Source organism: Bubalus kerabau, chromosome 8 (assembly GCF_029407905.1).
Source record: "Bubalus kerabau isolate K-KA32 ecotype Philippines breed swamp buffalo chromosome 8, PCC_UOA_SB_1v2, whole genome shotgun sequence".
NCBI lineage: Eukaryota > Metazoa > Chordata > Mammalia > Artiodactyla > Bovidae > Bubalus > Bubalus kerabau.
Genome location: NC_073631.1, coordinates 70,914,346 through 70,938,817, shown reverse-complemented (window position 1 = coordinate 70,938,817; position 24,472 = coordinate 70,914,346). Strand labels below are relative to the sequence as shown.

Below are 24,472 nucleotides of genomic sequence, written 5' to 3'. Positions count from 1 at the left end.
ATGTCTCTCTTTAATGTGGAAGTGTTTTTTCTTGACAAGCTGTTATAAAAATATGATCATCTTTCAGTTGAAGAGAAATTAGAATTAAGAATATATAGTAGTTGGTCAGTGATTCCAAGGGTCTCCTGGTGGGGTGTTAGGGAATCAGTCCATCATAACATTTACTTTAGCCGCATTCCATAGCCTGGGAACCTGCATGGAGAAGAAAGGATGGCTGGGAATTGGAAGTGTAAGTAAGTATGGATTATGAGTGCTTGCACGGTGTTGGAGGTGATGGATGGATTCCCCCACCCTTTTCCCTAATTGGAAAGAACCTTTGCTCTATTAGGAACAGCTTGTAATATCTGGGAGATTTTTATGTATGTGTTATGGCTCCTTATAAATTAACTGTGTCCCACAAGTGAGGAGAGACAAGTTTCTTGTGCTCTTTCTAATCTCACAAAGTCCAATGTTAATTTCAGTGTTCCTTTGCTCTCTGCATTAACCATGTTTTAAGTTCCAGTGGCCTCTCTCAGCTCTGTGTCTGTTGCAGACTGTACATTTTGGCTATTTATAATTTGTTGCTCTTTTCCTACCAAATGTAAAAAAAAATTCAAAATGTCCTATATTGTCTCTTTTGGAACATTATTATAGTTAATATGAGATATTATGGAAAGGCTCAAATGATAAAAGAATCTGCCTACAATTCAGGAGACCTGGGTTCCATTCCTGGGTTGGGAAAATCCCCTGGAGAAGGGAATAGCTACCTACTTCAGTATTGTGTCTGGAGAATTCTATGGAATGAGGGGTCTAGTGGGCTACAATCCATGGGGTTGTAAAGAGTCAGACACAACTGAGCAACTAACACTTTAACTTTCTTTTTTTTTTTTTTTTCCTTTCCTACCAAATGTAAAAAGAAAATTCAAGATATCCTATATTGTCTCTTTTGGAAGATAATTATGGTTACTATGATATATTATGGAAATTATTATTAGTATATAATAAGTTATATTCTATTTTTTTCTGTTTATATTCTATTTTAGGCTATTATTTTATGGAGCCAAAAATGGCTGTCCAAATGGCTGCAAATGAAGCCTGCTACCATGTTGTTTTTGGTTATATATTATACAAAAATTATGATAAGGCTTTTGACAGAAAGACTTTAAGAACTTTAATCTATGTGTCTAAGTCACACATGGTATTGTAACATATTTGATGCAGTCATTCTACTGTGGTGTTAGAGGACCAAGAAAATAGGTGATCCTGCAGGAAAAACCCACACGTCATGGAGACTTCCGTGTATTTAGAAATACGGCATTATCACCATGCTTTGCAACTTCTATACTCTCCAATTTATGTTATACAAATGACAAAGAAATGAATGATATTTATTTGAAGAACTACTTTTGAAATAGTCCAATGAATTTAGCCTAGTGAATCCTCTCATTCCCTTGAATACAAATTATATTATTTGCAGAAAAGATTTCTATTCTAGTATACAATGGTAATTGAAATGTATAACCACTATCCTGTGGTGCTGGGATACTCTGAAAGATTTTCTAAATTGTCAAAGCCTAGGAAACATTTAGCAGACCTAATTGTCTTTTGTTGTGTTTTCATTTGACTTTGATAAGGCAAATATTCAGTTAATTTTAGTTATTGAAATGTACCAGTGTGAGTCAGGATAAGCTAGGCTCTGCTGCAATAACAAATCAGCTCAAAGCTTAGGTGGCTTGACACAGTAAAGACTGATTTCAGTTGCCCAAGCATACATTTCAATTATAGATTGACAGGACATTTTTCATAATTCTTAGAATTTGGAGATGCTCTTCATAATCCTCCAGAGATTTAGGATGATTGAGAGGCCACTGTGACTGGCCATGCTAAAAGGGAAAGGATCTTGCTCCAGGAAGTTGATGCTCACATCTGGGTGACATGTCACTTCCATTCATGACTCAATGGGCAGAACCACTCATATGGCCCCACCCAACCACAAGAGGGCTAGGAAATCTAATCCCATCATATGACCTGAAGCCAGACAATTGAATACATTTGGGCACAGCATTTTGACAATAATAGTGTCATTCTCTGAAAATTAAAACTAAAGTGTTGGTTTACTACACTGTAGGGAGTATAGAACATTAAAAGCAATTTGTCTTATTACTATATATCATATGTATAATTATGATTACTGAGATAATCAGTGTTCAACATCTTCATATACAGAAACATAGTATGCAAATGTCATGGGGTACATTTGTAGATATACAGCAAATAATTAAGCATGACATGGAATTCTTTCCCAAAGTCTGATATGAATGCATATGTGCTTGCATAAAATAATTTGTCATTTTACTTACCAACCATGCTTTCACACTTTTTCAGAACTAACTTTTTGTTTTGCCTGTCACGTTTGCAATGCTGAATAAATCTTTTTCTCTGTGATGGCAAATATTTATTATAAAACTGAATGGCTCCCTTCCTCTCTCCCTTTTATATTTTGTCTGACAGCGCTTCCCAACAGAGGATCATCTGATGATTCATAGGCACAAGCATGAAATGACTTTGAAGTTTCCCTCAATAAAAACAGACAATATGTTATCAGGTAAGGAGCCATCAGGCAAAGAGGCTTGGGTGAGCAGATCAGCCACACGTGAGATACTTGTTCTGCGTAATAGAATGATTTTCCACTGGCAAATTCTGAGCCTTGAAAATATACATTTCTAAGATATAGCTGAGACTTAAAATAATGGTAAGAAGAAATGTAATCAGCTAACGTAGTGTTTACTAAAATAATTGGAGCTCTATGACTTCTCATTTTTCTGTAATGTGAAATATTTATTGCTATGAAACTTGTATCCATGTATTTTTTTTAATCACATATCTGTAATTACTCAAGCAACAAATATTAATTGAGCATTGGTAATGCACTCTGCATAAAAAGCAGAGACATTACTTTGTCAACAAAGGTCCGTCTAGTCAAGGCTATGGTTTTTCCAGTAGTCATGTATGGATGTGAGAGTTGGACTATAAAGAAAGCTGAGCACCGAAGAATTGATGCTTTTGAACTGTGGTGTTAGAGAAGACTCTTGAGAATCCTTTGGACTGCAAGGAGATCCAACCAGTCCATCCTAAAGGAGATCGGTCCTGGGTGTTCATTGGAAGGACTGATGTTGAAGCTGAAACTCCAATACTTTGGCCACCTGATGTGAAGACCTGACTCATTTGAAAAGACCCTGATGCTGGGAAAGATTGAGGGTGGGAGGAGAAGGAGACAACAGAGGATGAGATGGTTGGATGGCATCACCAACTCAATGGACATGAGTTTGGGTAAACTCCAGGAGTTGGTGATGGACAGGGAGGCCTGGCATGCTGTGGTTCATGGGGTCGCAAAGAGTGGGACATGACTGAGTGACTGAACTGAACTGAACTGAATGCACTCTGCACCATTCTGAGTGCCATGGAGCCTCAAAGATTGATATGATTACTATTTTTGAGGATATCATAATGTAGTATGTGTGTGTGTGTGTGTGTATGAAAACTTAGCTAAAACGGAAGACTGTCCATGATACGTATCAAAAGAGCATTGTAAGGAAGAATGCTATGTGACTTTAGTAGAAGGAGCTCTCTTTCTGGTTGAACTAATCAGTGAAAGTTTCCTTAAGAAACAGTACCTGCTTCATAATTAGGAAATTAAATGAGATAATGATGGAAATATAGCGAGTACTCAGCAAATGTGAGCAGAAATAAATAAGGCTAATCTATCAATTAATTGCCATTCTGTCCCATTTTGACAAAAGAGTGCCAGTTTTCTCACAAAGAGTGAGAAAACTTGAATTCTAGTCTGGCCAGATGACCTTGAGTAAGTTGGTGAACACTTCTGGGCTTCAGTTTCTTTTTCTATAAAATGGGAATGATTTTATCTGCCAAGATACAATGAAAGTATTAAGTGAAAGTATTTCATGAACCCAACAAGGGTAATTAAAGCATTTCCCTTCTTAGGCTAGAAATAATTTGCTCAAGCCGCTGTCTCCCTGGCATCGTGAAAAAAATCATACACCCATAAACATGTTTTTAAAGATATCAGAAGAGAAACTGACTGCCCAGGCAAAACTGGCTCCAATAATTGAGCATTTCTATGGCACTTAAATTTTACAAGTACTTTATTATCAGTATTATCAGTAAACCCTCTAAGAGTTTTGTCAGACAGGTTATCATTACAAGCCACATTTTACTGAAGAGGTGGAGGGACGTGGGAGAGGGAGCAGCTCTCCCAGACTCCCCAGTTCAGTTCAGTTTTGCGCAGTCGCATCAGACTCTGCGACCCCATGGACTGCAGCATGCCAGGCCTCCCAACAGGGCAGAAATAGAGCCCCTGATTCTGCACTTCTAACCCTCTGACCCACACCAGCTACTGCACTGTCAGGCTTCCTCAGCTGATACATATGATCAAATACTTTCAGTGATGGGACTGCCCACACATGTTCACAATCAGGCCTGTACTTGTTAATAGTGCAGATGTACTATAGTTTGGAAGACTCTTGAGTTCAAAGGCAGCCTTTTCCTTCAACCCTCCCCCCACACCCTTCCCCAATACCTTTCTCAGTCTGTTTGTTTTCATTGAACTAGCTGGCTCTTCAGAAACAGCTTTGTCTTTCCTTAGGTCTAGAAACAGAGATGCAGAAACTCAAATTTCTAAGAATTATGAAAGCCTAGAAGGATTAGGAAGGGTGGTCTGTTCTTTTGTTTTGATCATTTATGAAGTTCAGTAGAGTCACATGTGGTGTTACCTTACAGTTCAACAATGAACATATATATATGCAAATAGCAAGGCATTCGACTTTGGAATCCCCAATATTTTAAAATAATAAGTTCACCCTTTATTTTATCCCAAACAGGATCCTTAAAATAGGCTGCCTTGGGGTAGGGAGTGTTAAGTGAGTGTGAGGATGCTGTGCTTAGTCGCTCAGTCATGTTCCATTCTTTGCAACACTATGGACTGTAGCCCGCCAGGCTCCTCTGTCCTTGGGATTCTCCACGCAAGAATACTGGAGTGGGTTGCAATGCCCTCCTCCAGGGATCTTCCCAACCCAGGGATCGAACCCAGGTCTCCCACATTGCAGGAGGATTCTTTACCATCTGAGCCATCAGGGAAGAGGGAATGGTGAATATCGGGAGATTTTCAGAGATAGAGATAAGAATTACTGTAGTGTCTCTCAGACAGACTGCTAGGGTGACCCTAAAGGGAGCCCCATCTGAAGGTCTGAAAAAAAAGCTAAAGATGTGTGAACATGTCTATAGATTTTCTATAATCAGATTTTTGATGAAGGTCTTGCAGCTTTTCAGTCATTCCTACCAGATTCTTACTAGTTTGATAAGAATTGTTGCTGGTGATAATTGGCATTGTCAGATGGAAAACTATTGAGAGAAAAGTCACTCTGATTTTTATTATACTGAACTTGGAATAAGAAAATGAAGAGAGAAATAAATGAGGAAAAACAGCATGAATAATATAAAAGTATATATTTTTTTGCTTTCTCAGGTTTTATGTTGAAGCTGGTAGGAGGCCATTTCATACTCCCAATGAAATTGAGTGTTAAATTTTAAAATGTGCTACCCACACTGCATGTTTGTAATCTTGCAGAATTTTCTTGCTGGAACAGAATGCAGAGCTCTTCAGTCCAACTCCAGGGGTTGAGGTCAACTACACATCATATGTCAATTTGTCCGCAGTGAATTGTAATAGGCTATTTACTGGGTATTTTTGCCTTGCTATTTTTTCTCAAGAAAGTCTTTATATATATTTATCTCAAACACAGTTTTAGCATACTAGATTATGATTGTAAATATGATTGAAATTTTATTTGTGTATATCTTGATTACTTGGATTTGAATTTATCAAAAGTTTCAGAATATATTTTTATTAAAATATGTTCATTAAGATTTTATTTCTTAATGTCCCTTAAGCCTATTTTGTGGCCTCTCATAAAGATTAATAATTTTGTACAGCTTGAAATATAGTAAAAATAAAAATAGTATAAATCAAATCTTAAATCAGTGAGCGTCATCAGGGCAAAAATGTTTAAGTCCCTCCTGGGCTATTTTTTTTTCAAGCAATATTCGATTATACAAAATTTTATTTCGGATGAATAGGAGTTTGACATGTATTAAGGAGATAATGTATGGTAGGTATGTTTATCACTGATTTCAGGATATCTGGCTAACCTAAATTTTTGGAAAATCACTTCATCCTTCATTAATTGCAAATATTGCAGTTAGGGAAGTTATTAAGATACCACAGATATATTCCTCATGGATGAATATCCAAAGAATTGTAAGATCTGAAATAATTTCATAGCTTTGCCATAGAGCCCATTTTATTTAGGGCGGGTAGTATTTACTACTCAAAATGACTGTAAACAATCTTTGACACACCACAAGTCAGGTTAATACCAGTGGCAGTCGTGGTGTTTTATGAAGATGAGTCTGCTCTTATGGGTGGAGAGTAAACATAAAACCTTTCTTTCTAAGGGGTCAGTACTAGTGGGGACATGAATATGAGTGGTGGTGTTGGCTTCCGAGGGCAAAGACTCCCATCCCCTCCCACCTTGGTCTTTCCACCCTTATTTGGGCCATATGATACATGTCCAGAGTTCCTGATGTGATAAGGGGCATGAATCATTCCCTTTAGCTATTCTTAATCTGATAGGTGGTAATTTCTTGGTGAGGAAAGTGGTGATAGCAAAGGTTTTTAGGTGCCAAGTTTGAAATGGGAATCTACTGAGGACAGTATACACACAAAATTACCAACTACCACATCACATCAGATCTATCTGGTTTGCAAATGATGATCAAATTTCAGTATTAGAGATACCGAAGCATTAGAGATATGTGTTTGGGTCTGCATTAATGGTATTATGGCTTGGTATCCTGGAATTCCCCCATCTTGCCCTATCAAATATCCCCACCTCCAATTTTTACAGGGTTCCCAGGTTCTGCACAGGGGAAAAACAGAATAGGAATCAAAGTGCAACTTTGTAGCTGAACAAATAATAAGCCGATAATACTCTAAATGAGAACTCTGTGTGTATGTGTTGTGTGTTGTGGATTGACCTAGAAGATGATCGATTTTGTTTCATTAAAGGGAAGATGAAGTTCAAGAGTATCACAGACCTTTCCCAAAAGGTAAAGCCCTATCAACACTCAGGTGGGAAACCTGAGAAAGAGACACAGAGACTGCCTTGAAATGCCCGGTCAGTTTCCCCACTAGACATCTTAATCCGATTAATGCTGCAGGCAAAGGGGCTGTGCTTGTAGAGAAGTTAGGACAGGCACCCGCTGAGGTGCAGAAAGAGGATTGAAGCTGCCCCTTCACCACCATTCATTTATTTAACAAACATTTGATGAGTGCCTGCAAGGATCCTATTGTGCTGGGTGCTGGGGATGTGGCATTGAACCAGACAGATGAAGTTGCTCTTCCATAGATCTGACTTTACGCTATTGAGAGTGGGGAGAAAGAGAGATAATAGACAAACAAAACAAAACAACCCCCTGCCCCCAGATAAATAAATAAGAAAATATCAGTTAGGGACAAGTACTCTGATGAACATAACATGATGGGGTGACATCAGTGGCCAGCAGGCTGTCTGAAGGGAGGTCAGGAAAGGCCGTTTCCGGATGGATATGGCATTTCAGCCAAGGCCAGTGTTCAGTACCCCAGGCTCAGGGGCTCTTTCTCTCTGACCTCTGAGTGTGGTGGGGCTGGAAGTGGTAAAACCCCAACACCAGAGGCGGTGCAGCTGACTGTGTCTTGTACTGACACCCAGAGGAGAGGTGAGAGAGACTGGCTTCTTCCTCTCATCTTCCTTGTATAAAGGACACTATAACCCTTCAGAACCCAGCTGAGATCTGGATTAGGTCTACAAGTACAGCCTAGTTCCAGATTCAGGACCTAATTCTTACTGTGGAGAAAGCAAAATGTTTTCAATGAAGTAGAACTTTTGTTTCCAAGAGATTGTAATCAACCAGACAATCTCAGAATCCGAATCTACTGCCCAGGGCTCTTTGCTGTAAACCCTACTTAACAATCCAAGAACATTTTAATAGAAAAGTCAGAGGAAAGGTGACATATCACTGCAAATTCTTTTGGGAATGAATTGGGATATAAAAAGTAAATAAATCACAAACATGCATACACACACACACATACACACATACACACACAGCCCATACTTCCCTTCTTTCTCTTCCATCAGTGGTAAAGTTACATAATTTCTCACTATGGAAATCAACCAGATCTTCATGGAACAGACGGTGGTGGAGATGGCCTTCACCAGAGGGCAGCATGATAATAGCAATAGCTACTGCTTATTGCCGTATCTTATGCCAGTAATTGTGGCCCCTGCTTTATATACACTGTCATTTAATCCTGGCCACTTTTTTTTTCATATGAGTGAAAAACATCAAGAGGATAAGCAATTTGTCCAAAGTCCCTATCTATATTTTTCTTACTATACATCTAGATTTGGTGAGATATGCATATTATTTTTAGCATATTTCAGCCTGAGATTTATGTTTGGATATAAGTCTATGAACTGCTTTTTATTATATTATTGATTTATCGCTTCAGTAGTCATCAAATGGAAGGAAGAGTCAAACATTTTTAGAAGGAAATTATAACAATGCATTAGCAGTTAGAGGAATGAAGAGTTGCATTTTTAAGTCAGATTTTCTCATCCACTGTGATAAGTTGCTATTGACATCTAGGCTATGTCAGCTTGTTATTCATGTTTTTAATTGGTCAAGCAAAGTAGAATTTTAAAAATTCACCTGAATATGTCAGAGGCCTTGATCTAAACTCTCCTTTGATATAAGAAAAATTGACTTCTAGTCTATTTAATCTGGAACCCAATTCCTTTTGACAAAGAGTGTAGAAGAACTCAGGCAGTTAGTGACTAAGTGAAAGCATTAAGCTTTGGATTCCACTATTCAGGGCAGATTTTGACCCCTTCATTTACGTGGCCAGCAAAGACGTGGTTTCAGTGTTAGTAACACTTTTTACTGGCTTAGCTCCTCTAAACCGAATTAAAATTATGACTTAATGGCTGTTGGAACACTTAGGGTTAGGCCATGGCTGATAGTATGCAGGTGTGGAAAATATACTTGTATTTTTAAATCCATACCACTGTCTTCTGGAACCATGTGTTGTAAGAGATGCCATTATCAGAGCATGCTCTGGTTGACTCATGTCCTGTCTAAGGGTGTCTAGTCCACCAGCTCTCTACCTTGACAGTAAATGGATTGCAGCATGTTAGCCGAGAGTGTGAGAGTGTGTCTCACCTCTTACTGATCTGGATCACCCCAGTCCAGGTCAGTTTTTAAGTATCCCACAGCTATCGTTAAAAGCCAGAGTTGCTTTGCTTTGTCCCATAGGAGCACTGCCTCTTGGGACAAATGTCAGTGTCACTGAGAGGACCCTACTGCTCCTATTGTATATTCACACTCAATAAAAGGCACATTTGTTGCAAAGAAGCCTGTCTAGAATTCTGTGGAATTCTGTCAGTTGTTACTGATTATTGCTCTTATGAAGGATTATGTATTTTAAAATTCATTTAATGTAAACTTTCTTAACTAGAACTCTATTAAAATGCAGGTAAAGGATAAGAATATTTTTATGAAAGCATGGTTGAAAATAGTGGGATAAATCTGACTATAAAAAGAATATTAAAAATCTCTGAGAGATGCCTTTTTTGAGAACCCTGCTGCTACTGCTAAGTCACTTCAGTCGTGTCCGACTCTGTGAGACCCCATAGACGGCAGCCCACCAGGCTCCCCTGTCCCTGGGATTCTCCAGGCAAGAACACTGCAGTGGGTTGCCATTTCCTTCTCCAATGCATGAAAGTGAAAAGTGAAAGTAAAGTCGCTCAGTCGTGTCTGATTCTTTGAGACCCCATGGACTGCAGCCTCCCAGGCTCCTCCATCCATGGGATTTTCCAGGCAAAAGTACAGGAATGGGGTGCCATTGCCTTAACTCTTACTAAAATAGATAGGCTACTTCTAATATTTTTATCTATTGATTTGAGCAGATTCTTAAGGAATTCCATTAAGCCATATTTTGTTGGCTGAAATTGAGTCACACAAATTATAAAAATGCATTGCCTTTAAAAAAAATACCCTACAGTTAGAATGGTCACTAATTCAAACTGATCTTTCTTATAACTTGTCTGAATAAGTGAGGCTTTTATAGTATCAATTTAATACAGAATGATATAAAATTACTTTATAGTCCTTTAGTAATACCATAACTGAGACTATCAGACCAATAGGAAAAAAATTTTTGCTTAGGTGACTCACATTTTTTCTCCTCTGGTATATGATGGGAAATCTGCTTTTCCTTTTTTCTTAAATTGATGACTTGTCATCTTGCCTTTTTTATCATAAAAAAATGAAACATAGACAGACATATAACTCAAACACAGCTCTGAAACTGAATAAAGTAGCAACCTATTAGTAAATGTAAACCAGACTAAACACTTTTTTAAAAGAAGAATTGGGTTTCATGCTTTAGCTTTGTGCTTGTCATTTAGTTTTTGGAATAATCATATTTTCTGGGGCTGAAGCACTTGATGGTAGGCAGACTATGGATTGATTAAAAACTTAGTGAGTTGCTTTTTTTCCTAATAGTTCTAGCCATACACTTGTGGTCCTTCCCAGGTGAGATGTAATGTGATGTAGGATTTTTTATCATAGAAATGATGGGTAAATTCCTAACTCATAATGCCACGTTTGTGGTCCTTTTCCTGGAAGATGGGCAAATAGAGCCTCTGCTCTATTTTCAAATGTCCTTTACTGAGCTATTTACAGAGGCAGTGATTTTATGAGAAGATGCTCCATTTTCAAGAAATAGACTCATCATTCCAGGAAAGGCAGTAGATATTGAAATATGACAAACTTTACAAAAGATATTTATCCCTTTTGGTGCAAATCTTTCTTGTCTGGTTGGTAAATATATCCCCAAGGATGCTTGAGAGGAGTAGAAGAGGCTAAGATTTCTTGCTTGCACTGGCCCTGGGTGTCTAGGTCTCCTGAGACCTTGGCTTGGTGTGCTCTTTGTAGACTGTGAGAAGGTGGCGCACAAGCTGCAGCTGCAATGTGGATTTACAAAGGTTATAGCTACAACTCAGGTAGCATTCAGACTCAACAACCATTAACTTTTAGTTTGAGATTTGGGATTGAGAGTCTCCATCTCTCATTCAGATGGTCCCCACTGGAGTAAAAGCACTAAAAGAAAGGAGAGCAGAAGTCCTTAAATGATCATGTCAACTCTGAGTTCTGAGTGGAACCAGTTCCTATAAGTCCTTGGAGTTTAACTCATCACTACTGAACACACCTTCGATATTATCCACAGATAGAGCATCAGTCACCGTTATTCAGGACATAGAAACTGCTGCCGCTATAGATAACGGGTGCATGCTCTTGGTTCTAAATAAGGCATAGATTACAAGAATTTTAACTTTGGCCATGGATATTACTCACTTATTTCTGGTCTGATCTCAGCTGGAATAGTTACTTGACAAGGCATTCATGTGGCCAAGAAACTCTGCCTCTTTTATTTAAGCTGCTGAGCTGTTCCCTCTTTTGAAGATTTGCACATTTCCTGGCTTACTTGGAACTGGTACCATGTGGGATCAAAGATGACTTGAGACCCTGTATTAATTCTAATAAATGTTAAAACAAAAGTTAAGCTCCATTTTCTGGTTCCTGTTGTAACTGGAAAGAATAGCTCATTCACAAGAAGAGAATGAATTAAATATTCAGAACAGTGTGCCTTATCTATTCCAAATGTGAATATAGATAAATGTTTTGCCTTCCCTTCACTCTTATCATACAGCAAAGAAAGTCACATTTGGTAACAACTCTGGGGCCCTCCTCTGGGTCTTTGGATCTGGGGAGGAGGGGGCCAGCTGTCTTTACTGCCCATGGCTCCTCTTGTTCCACGGCTTTGTCTCCCTATTGCTGCAGAGATGTTCATCATGATGGATGGCGCTGTTGCTACTCTGTACCATGCTCCTTCAGTCTCCTTTGTTGATGTATGTGGGTGTGTGTGGGTATCTGGGAATAATTTTGCTTTAGCGAAGATAGAAAACATCTCTCAACTTTGCTTGGGGCTTGGATCCCCAAATGCCAACCTGAATTCAATTTTATGGACCATCTCATGAACTTGTCCCAGAGTTCAGGAGTCTTATAGAGCTTCTAGGATTACTATTCTCTTTACCCAGAATCATGGCCCTCAACTTGTAAATCTCCAACATAGAAGCATAGAGAAATAAAAGGAAAAATAAAACCTGGCAAACTAAATTCCTATTGATGACAAGTGGTCTAATATTTCAGTTCTGTTATGTGATACTTTCTCAGGTTTTTTAGTCGCAAAAATGTTCTTGCCGGATAGTGAAGAGCCTGTAGGCTTGTAGTATAGTAGTGTAGTTCTATTGTGTGAAGGATATAAATGATTCCAAGATATTTCAGAAGAACCAAGGATTGTAAGGATTGTTCATTACCAATACAATTATATGACTCTATTTCTAAATGGTGCCCAAGGTGAGTTTCAGTTTCCTTGTAAGTAAAATGGAAGAAGTAATTTTTACCTAATGTAGTTGGTGTGAAAAGTAATGAAATGATGGAACAAAATACTTAGCAGTATGTTTGGCATGGAACAGTGTGAAAGGATTAGTTACTCAATCTTTTCCTACTCTTTGCGACCCCATGGACTAAAACCCACCAGGCTCCTCTGTCCATGGAATTCTCTAGGCAAGAATACTGGAGTGTATTGCAATTCCCTTCTCCATGGGATCTTCCCGACCCAGGGATTGAACCTGGGTCTCCTGCATGGCAGGCAGATTATTTACAGTTTGGAATGGAATAACCACCCAATAAAGGTACAGCTATACACATGAACACACACACACTTTTATTTCCGCTCTTGGTTCTTGTCCACTTACACCCTCTGTTTATAAAACTCTGCTAGCCCTTATTCTGGCCCAATTTCCAGTATCTAACCAGTTGTTACTGGTGTTCCTGTCCTACTGTTCTTTATATGGTCATACGTATCTTTGACCTACTACAGTGACTTTCGAAGGGAACCCAGTTATGGTGGTGATTTTATGATTCAAACCTTGTTTGAAGATGATGAGCATGTCCATGAATGTAGGTAATTTTCCCTAAATCACACGATTATCAAATCTAGAGTTCTGAGTTGTCAATGTTGTCTTTTACTCTTGTACCCAAGACCTTTGGACCTATAAGGAGAGTCTGGGCAAAGCATGGGATTTAGATTGAGAAAGGATTATAGTCATAGGTAAGAGAGGACTTAATAGTGATAAGATGGCTATAAATCACGTGACCTTGTGCAAAGTACTTATTTCTCCTATTTTAAAATAATATGTACCCTGCTTACCTCATAGGATCTTGTGAGATCTGGGTTCTGGACAATGTGGGTGAAAATGTTTGTGAACTGCAAAATGCTGCATAAATACTAATTTTCTTATAAACACATAACACTGTCTGGTATATATAACTGTTATAGATATGTATGGATATGTAGGTCTATGTGTCCATGCGTGCTAAGTTGCTTCAGTTGTTGCTAAATTGCTCTTTGTGACCCTACAGACTGTAGCCTGCCAGGCTTCTCTGTCCCTGGGATTCTCCAGATAACAATATTGGAGTGAATTGCCATGCTCTCCTCCAGGGGATCTTCCCAACCTAGGGATCAAACCCATATCTCTTATGTCTCCTGCATTGGCAGGAAGATTCTTGGATGCTAGCGCCACTAGGGAAGCCCATGTAGGAATATATGTATAGCTTAATAAATGAATATACATTTTAATAAAACCATTTTTAGCAAAACCCAATCCTTTGCATATCTTTTGTCTGTACTGTCCAATTTATAATCATCTGGCTCTCCTACTGGCTCTCCATGTACTACAAAGGGAGCTCAGTATCTTGGAGAGTAGACTAAGAATGGGGAAGAATGCAGGTAGGTATTTTGTTGCATTTGAATCCAAGTCAACCATTTGGGTCCTTAACAGGTAGGAAAGCCCCATGCCCATAGTGTATCAGGAGACATTGCCTTGGAGAGGCTCATTAAATGGAAATATCAAGTCTTTTTCAGCTTCATAGATATTAAGATTATTCTTTGACTTTCAATGGATAATTTACTAAAATTAACTACTTTCTTTATGATTTAGAAAATGAAATAGGATTCTAGTTTCTGGTCATATAGGAACATATAAAGAGAATGCTGCAACTGCAATTTCATTGCAACTTGGGGACCTTCTGCAGTTGACTGGTGTTGATGACTTAGAGGACTGTCCAGAAAGAGATTTGAGGCTGAATGTCGATTGTTGGACAAGTGTTGTAATCCATCTAGCAGTGTCTGCCATAGACTCAGATGGGAATAATGCATGTACATAATGGAAATGGCACCAAGCCCTTGGTTATAATACCAGGGTTGCTACATCTACCCGGAAGATCTTGAATAAGACCCTTACTCACTCAGAGCTTCAGTTTTCTTCACTTGCGAAACAATTGACATGGCCAGGCTTCCCACTGGGAAGTGGTCCTCTCTGGTTTTTTTAATTTTCTGTTACTGAGAGAAGTGCAGTTAACACAATTTTATTCTTCTTCATGCAAGTATACTTTTTACTAGGAATATAACTATCTTTAATAATTACAAAAGTGTGATTCTACCCTGCTTACTTGTAGTTTCTTGTGAGACCTAGAGTCTAGAGAATGTGTACATAATATTAAGACACAAAGAGTGGCTTCAGATCCTCCAGTTTTTGAAGTAGTAAACTCTCCAGACCATCAAGCATATGAAAGAAATTCTATTCCTTTTTAAATGTCTTCTGTGAACATTCTTTTGGCTATAGCAGAGGAAAATAAAATTAATAATTTTTGAGGAATGGAAGCTGAATGTGTTTGTCTTGGAATCATTCATCATCCTTCTGTGACTCTCAAAATGACAGAGAGAATTGCTATATCTTTATTCTCCATTAATAAAAAGGAATCAAATGAGTGCTTCCCTCTTTTTGTTTAATATAAACATTTATTAAATATTTTATCCTCCCAGCTCCCTAAAGTCAGGCTTAACATTGACTCTAGATTTTGGGGGGCCTTATTTTAGCAAAATTGTTTTTTCCAATTAAAAAGTTCTACACATTGCAGCATGTATTCAAATGATATGAACCCCTGAAAGTCAACAGTGGCATCTCCTCACCTGAAGTTTTCCAGAGGGAACCCCTCATGTGCTGCAGGCTTCTATACATCATATTCTTTCTCTGGGCTTTATGGTTTTATTTTATTCCATATTCTAATTTTATGTAAAGGGCTGGAAAGTTATGGATGGCCACTCGGCATCGTCATTAAGGCTAGTGGAGGGGATCAGTGAATTTAGGTCGTGCATGCCATTGGCTTTTGAGGAAAAGATCCCCTGTCTAATCACTTGGTCTTTGTTTTCAGATCAAACTCCAACCCCAACGAGATTCCTGAAGAACTGCGAGGAGGTGGGGCTCTTCAGTGAGTTGGACTGCTCCCTAGAGCATGAGTTCAGGAAGGCTCAGGAGGAAGAGAGCAGCAAGCGGGTAGGTTCACTTGGATGCCTGGACAAGTGTTTTCTCTAGTACCTGCTAGACACGTCCGTGTTGAAACTAGGTGGAATTGTTGTGCTGATGTGGCTCTAAAACAGCATTTTATCCATTTACAAGTGCTTTATGTTTGTTTTTTTTAATGGATGAATCTCTGGTTGTGGTAGAAAAATCATGGGAAAAGCAGATTATATGAAATATGGAATTCAAGCCAAAAATTATCCTGATTCTTTTTTTTTTAATTGGAGGATAATTGCTTTACAGTGTTGTGGTGGTCTCTGCCATACATCAGCATGGATCATAATTATTCTTGACTTGAGTCAGATAAACTCATGGAATTTTCCATTCAAAACTAGTTGTTTTACTTTGCTGAATTATAGCAAGATTTCCATGGGTGGTAAGTGCAGAAGACAGGGACCAGAGGGTAAGATGACAAGTGAAGGATCATAGCAGTAGGAGAGAGGATTTCATCTGATCTTGACCCAGGCTATAACTGTCTGATTTCTGTCATCTTCCTGGTGTCTGTCTACCGCATTTCACAGTTCCTTCTTGGTCATAGTATTGTGTATTTGTTGTTGTTGAAAATAATAGGTTCACTATAAGTGTGCATTATTTGTTCTTACAAATGTAGAAAATCTAGTTTATGAATCCCTCCAGAATATACTCTTTTTTTTATTGTAATGTTGTGTTGGCATTTAAAAATCACTGTATCAGATTAAGGAAAAGAAATGGAGGCACAAGTAAATAAGATAATGAAGCTTTTTAGTATTTTTTAGTTTGTTTTTATAGACCATTATTGAATGCCCACAATGTACTAAACAACAAATTAGACATATCCTGTGACTGGAGACTTAAACTGTGAAAGCTGGTTGAAAGGGGGTACCAGCTACATTGTAATGGATTCTGAATTTCCAGCTGTTCCATCCGGAGAAGAAATTTTAAAAGGCTCTGATATTTCTCTAAGTGTTTCAAAACCTTTGAATCTCCCTCTATGTGAAATTATAATAATCCCTCTCCACCAGATTTTTCATGTCACATTCTCACATCACAATAGCCGAGGGTCTGTATTCAGTCTGTGCTGCTTTAGGAAAAATCCTGAAAGTAGGTTACAGGAGGGATATAAAATCTCAAGCAACTCATTTTATTTATAATTAGTTATTCATACTTGACCGTCTCCTACCTCCCCAGCCCCAACCCAGTGGTGAAGGGCCTTTTTTTTTTTTCTTTTTTTAAAACAAACACTTATTTAGCACTTATTTGCCAGATGCTGTTCTGAGTACTTAAAATTTTTAACTAAATAAAAATAGAAGGCATGCATTCTATATTTCATTGCAATAGAAATAGATTTTTAAAAACCATAAAAATAGCAAGGAAGAGAGGAACAAAAAAGTCTAGTAAATTTACTCTGGTTGAGTAATAAATTTAGCTCTCCTGATGGACATGACATATGTAGACAACTGAGAGATTAAGTTCATTCATTCCTTGAGATAGTTAAGATTGGCTTCTTTCGAACTACAAGTAAGGTGTATACTTGGTCCATATTGTCTTCATTTCTGACAGGAGGGTTTTAGTCAAAGTGTATGCCCTTGATTTTCCTGAAGATATTTACCAAGAACAGCAGCTTTAGAAGCCCATGATGGGCTTGTGGTTTTAGATCTTCTTTGCATAGTACTCACCATCTCCTATATGAAGCCCCAGGGGAGGAAATTCTTACAGATCTGAATTCCAGGAAATGGTTTGCTTCCCCTGAGGAACTGAAATATTTTCTCCTTGTGGACATGAGAATTCTTTAACCAGTTCTGTTTCTCTTTTTGCTTTGACTGCTTGATTAACACGAAGCCAAACTGACTGTTTTAACTTTGAGAACTTTTTAGAACACGGTAATGAGCATATTACTTCCCCACAGACTAGACTTTCAGTTCCAGTTTATATTTCCTCTGGTCCCAGTTTTTAATGTAGAATGACATTTTCATGATCTACGTTTTCTTTGTGTGTGTGAGTTGCTTTTGATTCTCTGCGGGTTGACTACAAAAAAGTGTTAAAATATTCAGGCAAAGTTGAGGAGGACCATTGCCATTGAAGAACTATGTTTTCCTTCTCTTTCCAATGTTGCTCTTAGCAACATTAGTCATGTGATGACTTTGAGAAGGGTATGTGGGTGGGGAATCCTGCAGCCAGCTTCCCCCATGGTTTTGGGGTGGGCCCCTCAGATGACCAGTGTCTCACACCCCAACTTCACTGGCAGGCACTGGAAGTTGGACAGCATTCAGACTGTTGAAGTTTCCTCTTCCACTGCCTTGTTCAAACCAGTGGGCCAAATCCAGCCTCAGGGGCCATGACTACACAAGTAGGCACTTTCTTGAGGCCTAAGGCAGGGTGACTCATCCAACGGCCAAATGAGCAGTGTTGGTGACTTCTTGTGTATGTTGGTGTGTTGGTGATTTCCTTGGAAGCCACATGATGGGGAAATGAGGAGTAGGAGATGCTCTCTCATCTGCCAACGCATTTCTACTCATCCCTTCATCCACATTTCTCTAGCTTCCAACATTCTTGGCACACTGTCACCGCCAGCTCCTGCTTCATTTATTTGTTCCCCGCTTGAATAGTAGGGATACGAGTTCTTTTTTAAAAAAAAATCTTTTGGTTGGGAGGCGTGTGGGATCTTAGTTCCCTGACGAGGGAGTAAACCTGTGCTCCCAGTATTGGAAGCATGGAGTCTTAAACAACGAACCCCCAGGGAAGTCCTGGAATACAAGTTCTTTTTTCAGGGCATACCTTGTCGTCATTAAGTTCTGTCTCCTCCTTTGTCCCATTTGCTGCACATTCAGATAACAATTCCTTTTTAATTCTACATTCCAACTCTCTTCTAATTTATTTTCCTCTGAGACTGTTAATAGAAGATTTGCATTAGTTCCCTCATGCTAAATCACTTCAGTCGTGTCTGAGTCTTTGTGATCCTATGAACCATAGGCTTCCAGGCTCCTCTGTCCATGGGATTCCCCAGACAAGAATGGAGTGGGTTGCCAGCCCCCTTCCAGGGGATTCTCCCAACCAGGGATCAAACCTGTCTCTTATGTCTCCTGCATTGGCAGGTGGGTTCTTTACCACTAGCCCCACTTGGGAAACCCATTCGTTCTCTCAGCAAGTTTTATTTTGTAAAGTGGGAGATGGATTTGTTTATATGGAAAATTTGGTTTAAAAAGATTTTTGCTTGAACTTGCTAAATACTTTATACAAAAATGTTAGAAAGACTGAGCTGGTTCTTTCCTCCACCTTTAAAATTCTAGCTGAAGTTTGGTCTAGAAAATTCTATCAAAGAACAAATAGGGAGCTGATCGTTGTTTAGCCCGTCTGTTGGGAAAAATTCTGTTTGACAGACTACCTTTAATCCTGATACATTTCCAAAAGCATCCCAATATATGTATAAAGTGAGGACAGGTTAGAGGCAGGTAATGACCAATGGAAAAGCCCCAGTGTCTGTATCCACAGCATGTATTATATAGCAGATGATGCATTCCATAATTGCCTCAACCTTCCACCTTAGCATAAACCCATAGCTTCAAAACTCTTTAATTAGAGATATACTTTTTCTCTTGAAAAAGCATTCCTCACTAGCAGTATCACGGATCTCAACTTGCCTAGTCAGGCTAGTGCATGTCCTGAAACAGATGAGAAACTTTTGTTCATCATTTATTCACGCAATAAATATTTTTGAGAGCCCATCACGTGCTAGGCACTGTCCAAGGCACTGGTGAATATGTGATGGACTAAAGCTGATTTTAAAACAGAAAACAAAAAATCCCTGACTTCAGGTTGCTTACTTCTCATGGGCAAGACAAACAGTAAACAAGTAAAAACATTAGCATATGTAACATGTCCGAAGGTGATAAGTGCTGTAGAGAAAAACATTTCAGGGAAGGGGCACAGGGAGGTTTAGGGAGTGATCTAGGGGGCATCACTGGTGAGTGGACATGCAGCTGTGACCCGAAGGAGGAAGAAGTCAGAACCAGGTGTGTACTGGGGAGGAGAGTAGAGAGAGCAATAAGTGCAATGCCCTGAGGCTGGAGGTGCTCTTCGCTGGAGGAACAGCAAAGAACAGGGTGTGCAGTGATGGGCAGAGTGGGCATGCAGGGTCATATCCAAGAAAGCCGAGTAGGCTTCAGTCTGAGTGAGATGGAGAACCATATTACTAAGTCACTTCAGTCATGTCCAACTCTGTGCAACCCCATAGATGGCAGCCCACCAGGCTCTCCCGTCCCTGGGATTCTCCAGGCAAGAACACTGGAGTGGGTTGCCATTGCCTTCTCCAATGCATGAAAGTGAAAAGTGAAAGTGAAGTTGCCCAGTTGTGTCCGACTCTTCACGACCCCATGGACTGCAGCCTACCAGGCTCCTCCGTCCATGGGATTTTTCAGGCAAGAGTACTGGAGTGGGTTGCCATTGCCTAGAACCATAGGACAACTGTAAGGAGAGGTATCATAGCATCTGACTTACATACGGCAGATCTCCTATATATGGACGAGTTCCATTCCCAGATAGCGTTAAGTCCAATTTGTTTCTAAGTCCAATAAAGTTAGCCTAGATACCCAACTAACACAATCACTTATATAGTACTGTACTGTAATAGGTTTCACACAATAATACATAAACAACAAACCCCCCAAATAAAGAAAAAATTTTAAATCTTACAGTGCAGTACCTTGAGAAGTTCAGTAGTACAGTACAACAGCTGGTACTTCTTGGTGGTGCCAGCTATATCACCACTGCTTTTATACATGTTTGTGGACATCCTGGGCTTGAAATAAAGATACTGCAGTACTGAAATCTATACAGTGCTCTACGGTAAAGTACACAAAAGCACAACCACCTGTAGAGAATGCACACATGTGACAGTATTACCCCAGACATGGGAACTAACCTACATGATTGGACATGCAAATACATGTTCGAATCTTTGAAATTTCACAACTTGAAGGTTTGTATATAGGGGACTTACTGTGTAAGAAAGTTTACTTGGCTGCCAAGTTGAAAGTAAATTGTTGGAAGGAAATAGCAAAGTGAGACCAGTTAGGAGGGTGTTCAAAGAATCTAGGTTAAAGATGATGGCAGATTGGTCCAAAGTGCAGATGGAAGGGGTGGTTAGATTCTGGATTAATTTGAAGATAGAGCCAATAGGAATTGGTGATGGATTAGGTCTGGGAAGTAATAGATGGAATTCAGGATAAAACTATGTTTTTGACCACAGCAACTGAAAGGATGGAGTTGCCTGTGGGAGAAACAAGTTTGAAGGGCAAGTTGAGGAGATTGTTTGCAAACTTGTTAAGTGGAAATATCTACTGGGCAGATGAATATATAGATATGTAATACAGGACCTGTCTAAAGATATAAATTGGTGGGTCATTGGCATGTTGTTATTGTTGTTTAGTCACTAATTCGTGTTCAGCTACTTTGCAACCCAATGGACTGTAGCTTTCCAGGCTCCTCTATCCATGGGATTTCCCAGACAAGAATACTGAAATGGGTTGCCTTTTCCTTCTCTAGGGGATCTTCCTGACCCAGGAAATCTTCCCAACTCAGGGATCAAACCCATATCTCCTGCACTGGCAGGCAGATTCTTTACCACTGAGCCACTTGGGAGGTGGTGTTTAAATGCATGAGACTCAATGGAATGACCTGGGCTAGGGGTGAATGGAGATGAGGTAGAGAAGAGGTCTGAGTATGGAACTTGGCAGAGTCCTCCAGAATCCTCCAAGACAGTCTTCAACTCTCCTCAGTGGTCAAAGATAACACAGAAGACTATGAGACATGGAGAGTCAAGTATGGGAACCCAGGCAGTAATACTGAATAGACACCAGTAACTGACAATCTGCATGTTGATCTCATGTTCCACATTAGTGGAAAAAACAAAAATAAAAGATTTTTTTAAAGTATGAATTGACCTTTCACATTTGATTTTTTTTTTTTCTACAGAAGATCTCCAACAGTGCCTCTCTAAGAGGAGATAGCTTCATCATGTGATAACAGTTGTGTGTGTGTGTGTGTGTGTGTGTAAGAAAGGAAGAGGAGTTGAAAGTACTAGAAATGAACTCCTTTATCTTGCTGAGAGAAATATAACATTACAGCCTAACATAGTGAAGGACCCTGAAGATGAAAAGCACGGTATATAAGTGCTAAGTGTTGTTATTCTCCCCTAGGACCTAAATCTGACTCATTATGCTGATGCAGCAATAGCAAATTAGGACATTTCCATCCTCTAGAATTCCTACCCAAATGATGAAAAGTGCAATCTATTCCCAGAGGGTGTTGACTGTTTAACACATGGGAACAGGGGACAAGCTACAATCTTAAGATCTTGGATCCCAGCTCAACAGGAGTCATGGAACAGGGCATGGCCAGGTCAGCCTCAGCTCAGAAAAGTCAGCTGCTCAATCTGATTATATTCTGTACCTGGAAATCATGTTACCGGACACCACCAGTTACTTGGGGAGAGAGGGCGCAGAGAGGGAGGTGCTTCGCCTTAGTTACAGTCTTGCTGTATCAGCTACTAGTGGGCATGGTTGCTCTCTGGGGGAGGTGTGAGTGGCAACGTGTGGGTGGCACCGGGTGAAAAATAAGAGACAGCAAGTTGAGAAAACTTGCAAAGGCTGTATATTTCCAGTTATGTTAACATGTTGCTTCTATATTTGTGCAATACAGCCCCTCTCCCTGCCTTTTCTCCCTAGCCCATGCCTTACAAGTCTGAAGAAAAAGAAAATTCTGAAATCTAAACTTGGTTTTATCCTAGTTTTGAAAATGCCACCATTTTCTCTAAATTCTAATAGATAAGATTGTTTTTCATCTTTTCGTGCCTTAAAAAAAAAATCAGCATGACTGAAAGGAAACACCCATTGGGAACATTATGAGAGGTGATGGCCTATTTCTTCCCCCACCCCAATAACTGGAAACTCTAACCCTTATATCTTAAGGATTCTCTTGTCCTCCCCCTCTATTTTAGCACACTAGTCTTGTAAGCACTTTCTGCTTTCTCCTTATAGATTTAAATTTGCCCTCAGCTTAGATGGAATTTGATGCTAGAAGAGAAGTTGGCTTGGTCTTTGCATCCTACTCAGGGGAATGACTAAACCAGTGGATGAACTGGAAGCTAGTTCATGAGTTTTGGTTCCCTGGGATTTAGGATTAATGAGCACAATCTCAGTAGAGATTATTAAGAGTTGGTATCCACTTCCACATATGTTCATGAATCATGAGGTGATCTCAGGCTCAGCCTCAATTTACAATGGAGTGGAAATGGAAAACAACTCATAGAGTTGTTTTTTTTTTCATCTGTCTTGTGAGGTTTTTTTTTTTGTTGTTGTTTTTTTTTGGTGGAAAGTCATGGTATCCTCAGAGTTGCAAAATCCATCATCTTTGCCTTGCAAAGAGTGAGCACATAAAATCAAGTCCCTTTTACGTGAATGATGAGGAAGGCCCATGGCTTGGAGGAGAACTGACCCAGACGGGTACTGGGAGTTTGCTCATCTCCTCCCTTAGACAGTTTGTATTTTTGTCTAACTTGGACCTTAATGGATGAGTCTTCACAACATAACCTTCACATTATAGACAAACATCTCTTGAGGCTGAAGGTTTACTTTCTAATGCTAAATCATCTGTCCATTCATGGTTCCGCCTGTAGCCAGTGTTAGGAGCCAAATTATTAGGGAATGGTGGTATTTATAATGGCAAATAAATGTCTCTTAACTTGTGAATGGCAGATTTTATTGTCCTTGAGTTGATTTTCTTTTTTGTCATGGGTCTTATTTATATTTGCTTTCACATGATGTTTGTCCTGGCAAGATTGAGGTATCTGCCTGAATCTTTCTGAGAACCAAATGGGTTTTCAGAGGCTTAAGTTTGATTAGAAAGATTCGTATTCATTCCATGCAGAAATGAGTATTCTCCTAAGAGGTGCTGATGTTGTCATTTGAAGGTGAGAAGTAGAAGAGATTTGGAAGATTGGATTATAAGATACAGCATGAAGATTGCTAGAGGAAACTTGGCATTGATTTTGGGAACCCCTATTTGTGTTGGAAATGTTGAGGAATACAGCAGTATTTTCTCACACCAGGATTTCCTGTTCAGTTGTGACTAGGTATGGTAATAATCAAAGTATTTCTATACCTTTGAAGCATATCTGACACATCTGACATTTTGAACATGTTGTTAATGATAACTTTGATTTTGGTCCCTTTTGTTAACAGGGAATAATTATAGGTGGTTATGGCCGTGCTATGTTCCCCATGTTAAATACAGAAGAATAAACTACTTAGAGACAAGACGAGTTGATAGGTGCTCATTAGAGGGGGCCAGCGGCAGGGATGATGTGTTCTGGCTTTTCTCCTACCTTCTCTGTCCTCTCTCTATTTCCTTGTGTTTTGCTGTATCCACTTCCAGGTGGTTTTTGTTTACACCTTCTCTTCAGAAAACTCATAGGTTCTCATAACCCAACCATCAGCTCTACCCAACAGTTCCTTTATCTGTGCGTCTAGTCCTCAGCATCTCTACTCTCCAGCTGTTACTAGCATTCTCATTTGAATATGCCCCTGGTGTTTATAACTCATTATGTCCAGTACTGTGCCCAGAGCTTTCCTGTACAGACTCACGGCCACGATGAGCCCCACCCTCTGTCTGGGTCTGTCAGAGGCACAGTTCATCCACCTTGTGCGTGCATGCTAAGTCCCTTCAGTTGTGTCTGACTCTGCGCGACCCTATGGACTACAGCCTGCCAGGCTCTTCTGTCCAAGGGATTCTCTAGGCAAGACTACTGGAGCGGGTTGCCATGCCCTCCTCCAGGGAATCGTTCTGACCCAGGGATC

General features: G+C 39.5%; 1 protein-coding gene across 11 annotated transcripts in view; it reads left to right on the top strand.

Moving 5' to 3' along the window:
- CREB5 (cAMP responsive element binding protein 5) overlaps positions 1-24,472 on the top strand; it is a 441,056-nt gene that overhangs the window by 84,119 nt on the left and 332,465 nt on the right. For all 11 annotated transcript variants that reach the window (XM_055590513.1, XM_055590516.1, XM_055590510.1 and 8 more), the window contains 2 exons: positions 2,491-2,584; positions 15,496-15,617. In XM_055590513.1, the coding sequence (XP_055446488.1) occupies positions 2,491-2,584; positions 15,496-15,617 (216 nt within the window). The remainder of the gene's footprint in view (positions 1-2,490; positions 2,585-15,495; positions 15,618-24,472) is intronic.